Source organism: Cyanistes caeruleus, unplaced genomic scaffold, assembly GCF_971803275.1.
Source record: "Cyanistes caeruleus unplaced genomic scaffold, bCyaCae1.hap1.1 HAP1_SCAFFOLD_65, whole genome shotgun sequence".
Classification (NCBI taxonomy): Eukaryota; Metazoa; Chordata; class Aves; order Passeriformes; family Paridae; genus Cyanistes; species Cyanistes caeruleus.
Window position 1 is genome coordinate 3,943,016 of NW_028255884.1, and position 13,261 is coordinate 3,956,276.

Genomic DNA, 13,261 nt, shown 5'->3' on the forward strand with positions numbered 1-13,261 from the left:
CTCTGGGCTGGGGGAGAGGCCAGGGCTGCACAGGGGGGATGTTGTTGGCAGCTCCATGAGGACGCTCTGGGACGCTGCCCTGGGGTGTCCAGCGCAGTGGGGATGGATCAGCCCCTGCTCTGCTGCTCCTTCCCATCTCCCCCAGGGACCTTGCAGAGCCCCAGCCATGCTGTTTGCCCCCAGCCTGCCCACGGCCAGCCTGGGGCTGCTCACGGGGGTTTTCTGTGCTGAGCTTTGGCCTGGCCGTGTTCTTGAGAGAGCCTGGGCAAGGAGCCTGGAGCCCCCAGGCCCTGCCCTGAGGCGTCAGCGCTGCCCCAGCAGTGCCCATGGCCTGTCCCTGCTGCAGCCCCGGCACTGCCACCCCCAGGGCTGTGCCCGGCCCCGAGAGCACTCAGGCCCTGCAGCAACACCAGGGCCAGGAGGGCAGCGGGGCAGTGGCACGGGAGCAGCACTGGCAACACCAAGTGCTGCTGCTCCTGGGCACAGCTGCTGTGCCAGCACTGATCTGCCCCAGCTCTGCACACAGACACTGCTGCTGCAGCTCCAGAGAAGGGAACAAAAGGGGCATCTCTGGAGAAAACTTTGCTGGGACATCCTTTAGTTCCTTTAAAGCCAGCAAGAGTGCAGCCCCTCATTGACAGAGTCTGGGTCCACAGGGAAGGTGGAGAGAAACAAAATGAGAAATGGCACAAAAAATGACATTTTTTGGAGGACAAGATTTAAAAAGTAAAACAAAGAAGAAGAACCTCCAAAATGAAACCACTAAGAATTATCAAAGATGACTTTTATTACAAGTGATTTGCAGAAATTGGCCAGCAGTTTAATGTTTTTTAAATTGTCCAGTCATCAGTGTCCACACTGCAGCCTTGAGCTCCTGGTTCCTCAGGCTGTAGATGAGGGGGTTCAGGGCTGGAGGCACCACCGAGTACAGAACTGACACCGCCAGATCCAGGGATGGGGAGGAGATCGAGGAGGGCTTCAGGTAGGCAAATGAGGCAGTGCTGATAACCAGGGAGAGCACAGCCAGGTGCGGGAGGCAGGTGGAAAAGGCTTTGTGCCGTCCCTGCTCAGAGGGGATCCTCAGCACAGCCCTGAAGATCTGCACATAGGAGAAAATCATGAACACAGAACAGCCAAGCAGCAGACAGGCACTGACTGCAATGAGCCCAAATTCTCTAGTGTAGGAATTGGAGCAGGAGAGCTTGAGGATCTGTGGGATTTCACAGAAGAACTGGCCCAGGGCATTGCCATGGCACAGGGGCAGGGAAAATGTATTGGCTGTGTGCAGCAGTGAATAGAGAAAGGCACTGGCCCAGGCAGCTGCTGCCATGTGGGCACAAGCTCTGCTGCCCAGGAGGGTCCCGTAGTGCAGGGGTTTGCAGATGGACACGTAGCGGTCGTAGCACATGATGGTCAGCAGGGAAAAGTCTGCTCCAAGGAAGAAGAGAAAGAAAAAGAGCTGTGCAGCACATCCTGTGTAGGAGATGTGTCTGGTGTCCCAGAGGGAATTGTGCATGGCTTTGGGCACAGTGGTGCAGATGGAGCCCAGGTCAGTGAGGGCCAGGTTGAGCAGGAAGAAGAACATGGGGCTGTGCAGGTGGTGGCTGCAGGCTACGGCGCTGATGATGAGGCCGTTGCCCAGGAGGGCAGCCAGGGAGATGCCCAGGAAGAGGCAGAAGTGCAGGAGCTGCAGCTGCCGCGTGTCTGCCAATGCCAGCAGGAGGAAGTGGCTGATGGAGCTGCTGTTGGACATTTACTGTGGTTGAACACGGGGACCTGTTCATGAAGAAAAAGAGCAGTGACAAATCAGGAGAGGCTGGGACTCACCCACCCTTGTTCCTGCTCTGTGAAAACTTCACCCAGGTCCCTGACTGAGCTCCAGCTGTGCTGTCTGAGTGTGCCAGGAGCAGCCAGGCCTGTGCCTGGGGGCTCTCCAGGAGCCATCCCTGCCCTGCTGCCCTGGGTTTGTGGCCATGCAGGAGAGGGAAAAGTCTGGAAATTCAGGATTTGTCAGGGGAATCACTCCTAATGCAGGAAGGCTTGTTGTCATCTGCACACACTTCTAAAGTATAGCAGGAGTTGGTTTTAGGAATTATTTTACTGCCCACAAATCATTCCTGGTTCTCTGAGGTCAGAAATCCCCAGCATTTCTGCTGCACTCAGAATTTCCCACTGAGAGATGTGAGAGGCAAAGGATTCCCTGTGGCTTAGGGAAGGTGAGGGGCTGGGTGGGCTTGTTCCCAATTGCCCTGGGTTTGCACCTTTGGCTGGAATCAGAGCACAATCACACTCCTGTGTCACCCTGGCATAAACCAGACTCTGCCCAGAGCAGAGGGATCCCTGAATGTCTCACCCTCTCTAAAGGTCTCTGGGCAAGGTCTCAGCACCCCCCTCTGCCAAGGACACTCACGGCTCCCTTGGCAGAGCCAACAGCATTTCCTCAGCTGTGGCATCTCTGCCCTTCCCCGTGGGACATTCAGGGAACTCTGAGAGGCTCTGGCACAGATTTGCAGCCAGGAGGGCAGCTCAGAGCTTGGAAGGACACAGCAAGGAGATCCCCAGGTGTGCCCATGATGGGATCTCAGGGAGGGGCTCAGCTCATTCCCCTTTCCCATGGACTGCTTTGCCCACAGCCCCACAGGTCACAGGGAAGCTGGGACACCCCATTCCCATGGACACACATGCCTGGCAGCAATCCCAAGGGCAGGGCCTGACTCAGCTGCTGCAGATGCCAGAGCCTCCCTGAGAGCCCCAGATACCAATGACAATATCAGAGCAGTGCATTTAGGCTGTTTAGGAGGCTCCCAGCAGAGAGACTGAGCACCCAAACTTACAATTCTGGCATCTCTGTAAATGTTCCAACATTACTTTGCTGTTCCTGGTGTGTCCCCTTCGACTCAGAATGTTCTGTGATTCTGGGATTACAATTCCTCTTCTGCTTCTCTCATCCCCCTGTTATCTAAAATAAAAAGAGAAAAAAACTCCTTGCAACAGTGTTAGAACAGTAAAGTAAGAAACAGACTTTTATTAGAAGCTTCTGGGTGTCCCAGTGGGGATGGGGTGCACCTGGCCCCTTATTTCAGCAATTTATTAAGGTTGATTAATTAGGATATTTAACAGAAACATTCAATAGGAGATTCAGCTGCCCCAGTTACACACCCCTGAGTCAACCCATTGGAGTAGGTCCAAGGGTTTCTTTGCCCCACTTTTTGTTATGACTGCTCACATTCTGGTTAGAAAACAAAATGCTCTTCTTGTAGCTCCTCTCCTTGGTGATAAGACAATACAGTATTGCAGAAATCTATTTAGAAGATCAGATTATTTTTCTAAAATCTAAGAGAAAGGTTAGGAAATATATTAGAGTTAATTAAGGATAATAGTTGTCCTTAATTATAATATAAATGTAATATAATATAATAGTATAGTATAGTATAGTATAGTATAGTATAGTATATAATAATAGTTTAATAGAGTTAATTAAGAATTAAAATTTAATAATTACATAATAATAGTTTACAGATCTAAAAATATATTAAAAATGCATAAAAAGCAAAAATCTTTTTGCTATCATCTCAACTTTCCCACCCTGCTTAAAGCAAGAAATAGAAAACAGTCTCAGGAAAGCTCCTGATCTTTACAGCAATCCCAGGCTCACCTTGTTTTGGGAAGTGTCCTCTGGAGCTGTGTCCAGGCAGGTCTGGAGCTGGGAGCAGCCCTGCCCCACACAGCCCCTCTCAGCAGCAGCCCCTGCCCTGCTCAGGGTGGCTCCTTCCCCCCACAGCTTCTCCCCAGCGCTGGGAGCAGCTCCCCGGGCCGGCTGAGAGCTGTCCCTGGCAGGCAGCAGAGTCCCTGCCCCAGCACAGCGCCCTGGGCTGCAGGACCCTGCTCTGCAGGACAGCCCTGGGCACCCCTGGCTGCTCTGCACAAGGGACAGGCAGAGAATGTACTCACAGGGTCTGTAGGCACTGGGGTGTTCCAGCTTTAGGAGATGCCTCCAGGAGCTGCAGCTGCATTGTCCTGCAGCCAGAGGCTTCCTGTGCCAAGGGCTGGCAGGGATTCTGCCCCAGGCACTTCTCAGCACCTTCCCAGCCCTGACTGATTGAAGCTCTCTGTGCCTCTGGGCTGTGCCCAGGGTGGCTGCAGGCAGTGCCCCAGCCCTGCTGGGCTGGCAGAAGAGCTGCTCAGCAAGAGAAATGTGCTTTTGAAGCTCTTCTTGGTTTCCAGGAGCTGCCTCTGTGCCAGGAGCCCGGCCCAGCTCAGCAGCACAGACACAGCAGCAGGACTTTAATGAGCCTCTTGGGGCTTTGTGCTGAGGCCCTGAACATCAGTCCCTGACAGGGAGGGGAAGAAAGCTCTCAAGAACTCCAAGTCAGAATCCAACTCCAAAGTTTCTTTCACTTTTAATGGGTCCCACTGAGGGATGTGACTGAGAAAGTGTCCCCAGGCCCCAGGCAGAGCAGAGAACTGGAGGCACTGATGACAGCTGGGGACAAAGAGAAGCCAAGGCTTGGTGCCCTGGGCCACAGCAGCCAATGCTGTGCCAGCAAGGGCTGTGAGGAGACACCTTGTCCTGAGGCCCTGGGGCCTCCTGGCACAGCCCCAGCAAGGCTGGCCACTGTCACCCCCTTGGCCTGCCCTCAGCATCCCCCCTAGCCCACATGCCAGTGGCCTCAGGGATCTGCTGGAAGGAGTCCCTGGGGAGCCTTGCTCAGGAATGGCCCTGGGGGCTCCTTCATGCTCCCAGGGACTGCAGCTTTTTCAAAGGACTTTGGCTTTTGCTTTGGAGTCTCTGAGAGCTTTGTGCAATCCTGGCCTGCAATTATCTGCTGTAATTAGTCCCTTGAGAGCCTTTGTCAGTAACAACACTCAGTGGGGCTCATTAGTTCTTCAAGGTACTTCAATTATTTTTAGATACTTGCTATCTCCTTTTGATACAGACTCTAAGAGAAGTTTGTGCAATCCTGGCCCCAATTATCTGCTTTAACGAGTCCCTTGGGAGCTTTGCATTGACACTCAGTGGGGCTCATCAATACTTTGAGATACTCAGGGCTTTTCCAGCTACTTTGGATTTTCCTTCCCACACTGAGTCTCTGGGAGGTTTTTGTGCAATCCTGGCCTCCAGTTCTCTCCTCCAAGGAGTCCATGAGGAGCCTGTGTTGGGGATGGACCTCAGTGGCACCCATTAATGCTTGGAGACACTTTGGGTTTTTCCTCTGACTTGGGCTCCTGGAAAGGTTTGTGCGATCTCCTCTCAGGCCCTGAGGTTCAAGGGCTCAGCTCCAAATGCACCACGGGGCTCATTAGGATCAAGGAAATCCTAACAAACCATGGCTGTGCCTTGATTTCCCTCTGGTCTGCTGCAGTTCTTAGGAAAGTTTCCTACAATACTTATGGAGAAATAGTTCAAAGATCTTCTAAGATATATCTGTTCCTATTTTAAAGGGTGTCTTTTATTCCTGTTCTCTTTAGAGCAGAGGTGATTGCAGCATTCAGTGATGGATATTGATCCAGGGTCTCTCCTAAGGAGGTCTGGCCAGGTCAGAGAAGCTGTGCCTTGAGGTCTGACCCAGTGGGGACAGCCTTGCTCCACATTCCCCAGCCCCATCCTGTCTCTCCTCCCTCCCCTGGGACCTGCTTTGCTCACAGAACTGGCTGCACTCAGGCAAAGAGGGGTTTTCCTTCTTTGACTTTAGCAATCTAAAACTGCTGAGTTTCCCCATGGAAAACAGACACCCTCCTCAAGTGTGTGCCAAGCCCAAGGTGCCACCAAGGGGGTTCCCCTTCCCCAAGGCAGAGCCACACAAGGAATGTTTCAGACACACGGGGAGTTCTACAATAAACACAACCCCAGAGTTGGCTGAAGGCAGAATTAGAGCAGCTGCTGAAGGACAGACAAGCTTTGAAGTCCTTGCAGCTGAAAGCACCAAGTGGGTTGTTGGGAGGTGTGTGAGTGAGGCAAGAGTGAGGGAAGGGAAATGCAGAGAGCCCTGGAAGTGTTTCTGTGCAGACAGGCTGCTGCAAGAGCAGTGTTGGACTTCTCTGGGGGGAACTGTGAAGGAGGTCGGGGCAGAGTGACCTCCCCAATGACCTCGAGATGTCACACAGCCACCTGGGATGTCACATCCCACTCAGTGATGCCACACAACCTGCTCTGGGATGTCACACCACCATTCTGTGATGTCACAGCCTGTTTTCTGATGTCACATCCTCCCTCAGATGTCACAAAATTAGCTCATGATGTCACATAGCCTCCTGTGATGTCACACAGCAACATTTGATGTCATAGTTCACTCGATGATCTCACAGTGTCACACCCTGCTTTCACACATTCCTCTCTATGATGCCGCAGCTGCTCTTTGACCTCACACAACAAACTCTGGGATGTCACAGCCCCATCTGTGACCTCACACAGCCCACTCGGAGCTGTCACAAAAAAAAACCCAGAGTTGGCTGAAGGCAGAATTAGAGCAGCTGCTGAAGGACAGAGAAGCTTTGAACTCCTTGCAGCTGAAAGCACCAAGTGGGTTGTTGGGAGGTGTGTGAGGCAAGAGTGAGGGAAGGGAAATGCAGAGAGCCCTGGAAGTGTTTCTGTGCAGACAGGCTGCTGCAAGGGCAGCATTTGCCTTCTCTGGGGGGAACTGTGAAGGAGGTCGGGGCAGAGTGACCTCCCCAGTGACCTCGAGATGTCACACAGCCACCAGGGATGTCACAGCCCACTCAGTGGTGTCACACAACCTGCTCTGGGATGTCACACCACCATTCTGTGAAGTCACAGCTCTTCCCATATGCCACAAAACCACCTTGTGATGTCACATAGCCTCCTGTGATATCACACAGCCACATTTGATGTCATAGTTCATTCTGTGATGTCACAGTCAGCACTGTGATGTCATACAACCTGTCCTGAGATGTCACATGGCTCTTCTGTGATGTCACTGCCCACTTTAGGATTTCATATCACAACCATGTGGTGTCACAGTCTGCTCAGTGATGTCACAACCCTCTCTGTGATGTTGTACATCTAACCTCTGATGTCATAGTCCTCTCTGTGATATCACCACCCACTAAGTGATATCACCCAGGCCACACTGTGATGTCATACAGCCACACTCTGATGTCACAGCTTGCTCTGTGATGTCACAAGATCCCCTCTGTGATGCTGCAGCTGCTCAGTGCACAGCCCCATCTGTGACCTCACACAACCCACTCGGAGCTGTCACACAGCCCCTTTCTGACATCACAGCTGCTCTGGGGCTTCAGGACACAGCCACAGAGGTGCTGCTGTGACACAGCCCCCTCTGGCACATCCCACAGCCCCTGCCAGTGCTGAGCCCCTGGCAGCTCTGTCTGGGCCTGCTCTCTGTGTCCCTGAGCTGGCTGGCAGGGCCCCAGCCCTGCTGGGCTGTGCTCAGGAGCTGCTCCTGGCCAGAGCTGTCTCCCTGCTGTGGTCTGTTCCCATGGCAACATCTGACCCATTGTTATGGTCTGTTTCCATGACAACCATCACAGCCCCTGTTGCTATGGTCAGTCCCTTGGCAGCTCCATGGAGACCCCATGCCAGGGGTGGTTGCCATGGACACCAGCTCAGACCTGGAGCCAGAGCCCGTTGCCATGGCAACCATTTGCAGTCCCATCCCCAGGCTCATGGGATCCCAGAGCCACAGAATTGGCTGAGTTGGGAGGGAGCCACGGGGATCCTCCAGTCCAACTGCTGGCCCTGCACAGGACACCCCAACAATCCCAGCCTGGGCCTGGCAGCGCTGGCCAAACGCTGCTGGAGCTCAGCCAGCCCTGGAGCTGGGAGCCTTCCCTGGGGAGCCTGTTCAGTGCCCCAGCAGCCTCGCGGGAAAAACCTTTTCCTCACATCCAGCCTAAACCTGCCCGCCTCAGCTCCAGCCGCTCCCTCCACTCCTGGCCCTGGGCACCAGAGGGAAGAGGTTCCCGCAGCCCCCAGCCAGGGACCCGCTCCCAAGGCTGCTGCCATGGCAACCAGGCCTGGCACCAGCTGGGATGCTCGGTTTCCATGGGCTGGGCTTCAGGAATGGCATTCCCCAATTTCCTGCTCCTGCTGAAACCGCGCTGCCGCTCGCTTCCCTCCCACCTCCCATGGAAAGCACAAAAGGCAAAGATCCCAGGCTGGGATAAGAACAGTTTATTGAGAACAGCAACAAGATAAGGCAAAAACAGGAACAGAAACAATTTTGGTAACAGAAAGGATAAGACAAACCATTCACAGGGAAAACTAAAATACCACCAACTGACTCTTCCTGGCCACGTATTTCCTCCTGCCAAGAAAGGACACCCTTCTCTGGTGAGAGAGAGGGAGTCCTTTTCCTGCCCCTGGCAATGACCTGAGATGGGATTGAATATAATGGACCATGATCACAGTCTCACATTCCTTGATCCCACATCATGACATTGCCATGGGCAGGAAAAGGTACAGGTGTCTTCCCAGCATGGATCCCAGGGAACATGGATCACCAGGTCTCTTCCCAATGTGGATCCTCCATGGGCGGATGAAGCTGGAGCAGTGCACAAAGCTCTTCCTGTATTTTGAGGCACTTGCAGGGCTTCCCTTACCGGTGCCTCCGTTGGTGTCTGCCAAAGTTAGACCTGTCTGAGAAGCTCTTCCCACACTGGGGACACTTGTAAGGCCTCTCCCCAGTGTGGATGTGTTTGTGGGTATTGAGGTTGGATCTGTGGCTGAAGCTCTTCCCACATTCCCCACACTCGTAGGGCCTCTCCCCAGTGTGGATGCGCCGGTGGGTGATGAGGTTGGAGTTTTGCTTGAAGCCCTCCCCACAGTCGGGGCAGCGGAAGGGCCTCTCATCCGTGTGAATCCGCTGGTGTAGGACAAGATTGGAGCTGCTGTGAAACCTCTTCCCACACTCAGAACACTCGTAGGGCCTCTCCCCAGTGTGGATGCGCTGGTGGATGATGAGGTGGGAGCTGCAGCTGAAGCCCTTCCCACATTGCCCACACTCGTAGGCCCATTCCCCAGTGTGGATCATCTGGTGGCGGATCAGGGTTTTCCTCTGTCTGAAGCTCTTCCCACACTCCAAGCACTTGTAGGGCTTCTCCCCATCCTGAAGCTGCTCATGGACCACCAGCTCAGAGCCCCGGCTGGATCTCCGGCCGCCTTCCCGGCACAGGGTGGGTCTTTCCTCCTCAGAGCACCCTGGGATGGGTTTGGAGCCCCTCCTCCTGCGGGATCTCTGGGGATTTTCCTCCCTGTTGGATTCCTGCACTGTGGTACCGCTGAAAACGGCCTCTTCCACGAGGTTCTGCTGCGGGGATTTCTCCTCCCTGGTCTCCATCCTCAGCTCCTTGTCTGGGGGAGGAAGGACAAGGAGAGGATGGGATTTGCCTCCGTGCCAGAGGGAAGGGGAAGGAGATCCCCCCAGTGCGTCCCCGGCAGGACGGCGTCGGCAGCGGGGTTGTCCTGCAGCCGGGGGCCAGGCTGGGCTGGGAGATGGAGCAGGAGAGAGGGGGAAAGGGGCACTGACTTCCTCCTCACCTGCCTGGGTGTCCTGGGGCATCTTCCTCTTTCTCGCAGCCTCCTTCTCCATCCAGCCAAGGTTTGGGAATGGGAAATTCTGGTTCGGGAGAGAACAATGAATGAGCACGTAGAATTTGAAGGTCCCTCTGTCCAAGTCCCTCTCTAGAAGTCCCTGGGTATCTGGGGGGTCTTGGTTTGAAAGGAAAGGTGTTTGCTAAGGAAGGCAGAAACCACCATTGAAATTGATAAAAATGTAAGCAACAACCCTCTCCAAATTATTATAATCTTGATATCAAAGTGCTCTCAGATAAAGATATAGGAATAGAAATAATAGTTCTTTACTAAAGGAAGAAAAATGAAAATGCAGCAATACAAAAGAAAAAAAACAACCAAAAAACAGCACTCTGAGAGAGTCAGAATACAACCTGACACCCTGTTGGTCAGGGTGCTGGTAGCAGTCTGATTAAATGGTGGCTGCAGTCCTCCTGGAGTGACTGATGTGGTTCTGTTGAAGCAGTGATCCTGTAGAATATTGTAGCTTACCTCTGAAGTTCCGGTGCTGTAGATGGGTCTGGTCTCTCCTCTGGGAATCCAGTGGACAAAGACTGCCTATGGTGCTTTGATGCTCTGATTATATTCTTGCAGGAATACTTGGCTCCTCCCCCTGGGTGGAGCATCTCACAATGGGATGATGTCATTTTATCATTCCTCCAGTGAGACTCAATGGCCCATTAACAGAAGATATCCCCCTGGAGGGAGGATGGGTGGTGGAAGAGATAAAGAACACTGCCCCACCTGGTTTTAACAGCTGGCCCATTAACAGGAGACATCCCCCAGTTATGAGGGATGGGTCATGAAAGAGATAAAGAAAACTGCCCTACAAGGTTTTAACAGATAGTGATAGAATACATACTTTTGGTTACATCTTGCATTGCAACCCAAGACATGGGGTACATAAAAATTTTACACCACCAAAATCTGGCCCTGAAAATGCCTCCCAGGAGTTCTAGTTCCATCTCTGTTCTCTCCCTTTTGGTGTTCAGGCTTTCACCCCTGTCCCAGCTGCTGGGGGTCACACTTGTACTGTGGGTCCCCTGTCTACTCGGTCCCTGACCTCTTGCTTGGAGTGCCAGGAATTTGAAAACTTCCTCCCATTTCCATCTCCCCACTTAGGGATGCTGGAAGTTTTTGGGGTCCCATGGTCCCTGCTCCCCTTATTCCCTTCTTGGGGTTGCAGGGGGACCAAGGAGTCCCCCCTGCCCCTCTCTATGCAATTGAGGGTTCCACGAATCATGGCGCTCCTCCTCTCTGGGCTCCCCACTTTGGGGTCCTCGGGGACACAGGGCTCTGCTCCTCCAGGCTGCCTCTGCCAGCAGCTGCCACTGGGAACCCCAAATGTCCCCCTAAAGGACATTTTCTTCTCAGCCTTGGTGTTCTTCATTCTCCAACAATCACCCCCAAAAAACCAACCCAGGAAGCCCCCAGGATATCTGGGCCGAGCTCCCCCTCCCTCGTAACCTGTGGGATAGGGGGGGTGTTGATCCCATGGATGGGGGGGCTGTGAATTCAGGGAGTGAATCCCAGCTTGACTGGGATATACTGGGCCTGAGATCATACTGGGATAACAAGCACCTAACTGGGATTACTAGGAGTGTCTGGGAATGTCTATGGACATGCTGAGGGCAGCTGGGATATACTGGGAGTGTCTGTGATCATACTGGGGATGACTGGGAACACACTGGGAACAATGGGAACCATGCTGGGGACAACTGGGAACAACTGGGAGTGACAGGGTCTGCACTGGGGGCAGCTGGGCATGACTGGGACTTTGCAGGGAGCAGCTGGGATCATCTGGGGAGCAACTGGAACTATACTGGGGCCAACTGGGTGCAACTGGAATCACACTGGGAGGAACAGGGAGCAACTGGAACCATCCTGAGGGTAACTGGCATCCTACTGGGATCACAGTGGGAGCAGTTGGGCCATGCTGGGCAAGACTGGGACCATACTGGCAGCAACTGGAACTGCACTCAGGGTGACTGAGAGTGGCTGGGAGCAACTGGGATCAGGCTGGAAGCACCTGAGGAGTGACTAGGAGCAACTGGGATAGACTGGGAGAGACTGAAACCACAGTGCAGGTAAATGGGAACAACTGGAACCATGCTGGATCATCCTGGGAGCAGCTGTGCCCATGCTGGGGTCATACTGGGATCCTACTGGAACTAGCTGGGATCATACTGGGAGTGACTGAAAAGGTGCTGGCTGGGACTGGAACCATGCTGGAGGTGACTGGGAGCAACTGGGCCCATCCTGGGAGTGACAGGGAGTCACTCTGGCCATGACTGGAATCATGCTGGAAGGATATGGGAGTGATTGGAACCATACTGGGGGTGGCTGGGTGTAACAGCAAATACTGGAAGTGACTGAGATTGTAGTGGGAGTGACTGGGAGTCACTGGGATGCTTGGTTCCTCCCCCTGGCTGGAGCATCTCACAATGGGATGATGTCATTTTATCAGTCCTGCACTGAGACTCAATGGCCCATTAACAGAAGATATCCCCCTGGAGGAAGGATGGGTGGTGGAAGAGATAAAGAACACTGCCCCACCTGGTTTTAACAGCTGGCCCATTAACAGAAGATATCCCCCCAGTTATGAGGGATGGGTGATGAAAGAGATAAAGAAAACTGCTCCTCTAGTTTTTAACATGGTGATAGAATACATACTTTTGGTTACATCTTGCATTGCAACCCAAGACATGGGGTACATAAAAATTGTACACCACCAAAATTTGGCCCTGAAAATGCTTTCCAGAAGTTTTCCATTTATGTTCTCTCCCTTTTGGTGTTCAGTGTTTCATCCCTGTCCCAGCTGCTGGGGGTCCCGCTTGTACTGTGGGTCCCCTGTCTACTTGGTCCCTGACCTCTTCTGGATGCTGTGAGTGCCAGGAATTTGAAAAGTTCTTCCCATTTCGCTCTCCCCACTTAGGGATGCAGGAAGTTTTTGGGGTCCCAGGGTCCCTGCTCCCCTTATTCCCTTCTTGGGCGTGCAGGGGGACCAAGGAGACCCCCCTGCCCCTCTCTATTTAATTGATGGTTCCTCGAATCATGGCACTCCCCCTCTCTGGGCTCCCCACTTTGGGGTCCTGGGGGACACAGGGCTCTGCTCCTCCAGGCTGCCTCTGCCAGCAGCTGCCACTGGGAACCCCAAATGTCCCCCTAAAGGGCATTTTCTTTTCAGCTTTGGTTTTCTTCATTCTCTAATCATCACCCCCAAAAACCCAACCCAGGGACCCCCCCAGGATATCTGGGCCGGGCTCCCCCTCCCTCGTCACCTGTGGGATGGGGGGGTGATGATCCCACGGCTGGGAGGGGGCTGTGAATTCAGGGAGTGAATCCCAGCTTGACTGGGATATACTGGGCCTGAGATCATACTGGGATAACAAGCACCTAACTGGGATTACTAGGAGTGTCTGGGAATGGCTATGGACATGTTGAGAGCAGCTGAGATATACTGGGAGTGTCTGTGATCATACTGGGGATGACTGAAAACACACTGGGAACAATGGGAACCATGCTGGGGACAACTGGGAGCAACTGGGAGTGACAGGGTCTACACTGGGGGCAACTCCAGCTGGGCATGACTGGGACTTTGCAGGGAGCAGCTGGGATCATCTGGGGAGCAACTGGAACTATACTGGGGCCAACTGGGTGCAACTGGAATCACACTGGGAGGAACAGGGAGCAACTGGAACCATCCTGAGG

General features: G+C 53.4%; 1 protein-coding gene across 1 annotated transcript; it reads right to left on the reverse strand.

Annotated features, from left to right (window-relative positions):
- Positions 1-769: 769 nt before the first annotated feature.
- LOC147647222 (olfactory receptor 14J1-like) lies at positions 770-4,822 on the reverse strand. The gene is made up of 3 exons (XM_086872595.1): positions 3,952-4,822; positions 2,835-2,959; positions 770-1,776 (listed from the first exon to the last, which is right to left on the reverse strand). The coding sequence occupies exon 3, from the start codon at positions 1,751-1,753 to the stop codon at positions 821-823; it is 933 nt and encodes a 310-aa protein (XP_086728721.1). The 5' UTR covers positions 1,754-1,776; positions 2,835-2,959; positions 3,952-4,822; the 3' UTR covers positions 770-820.
- Between the last annotated feature and the right edge of the window lie 8,439 nt (positions 4,823-13,261).

Bases quoted from the DNA above. Each gene is read 5' to 3' on its own strand.
- LOC147647222 (XM_086872595.1), bottom strand. From the start codon at position 1,753: ATGTCCAACAGCAGCTCCATCAGCCACTTCCTCCTGCTGGCATTGGCA.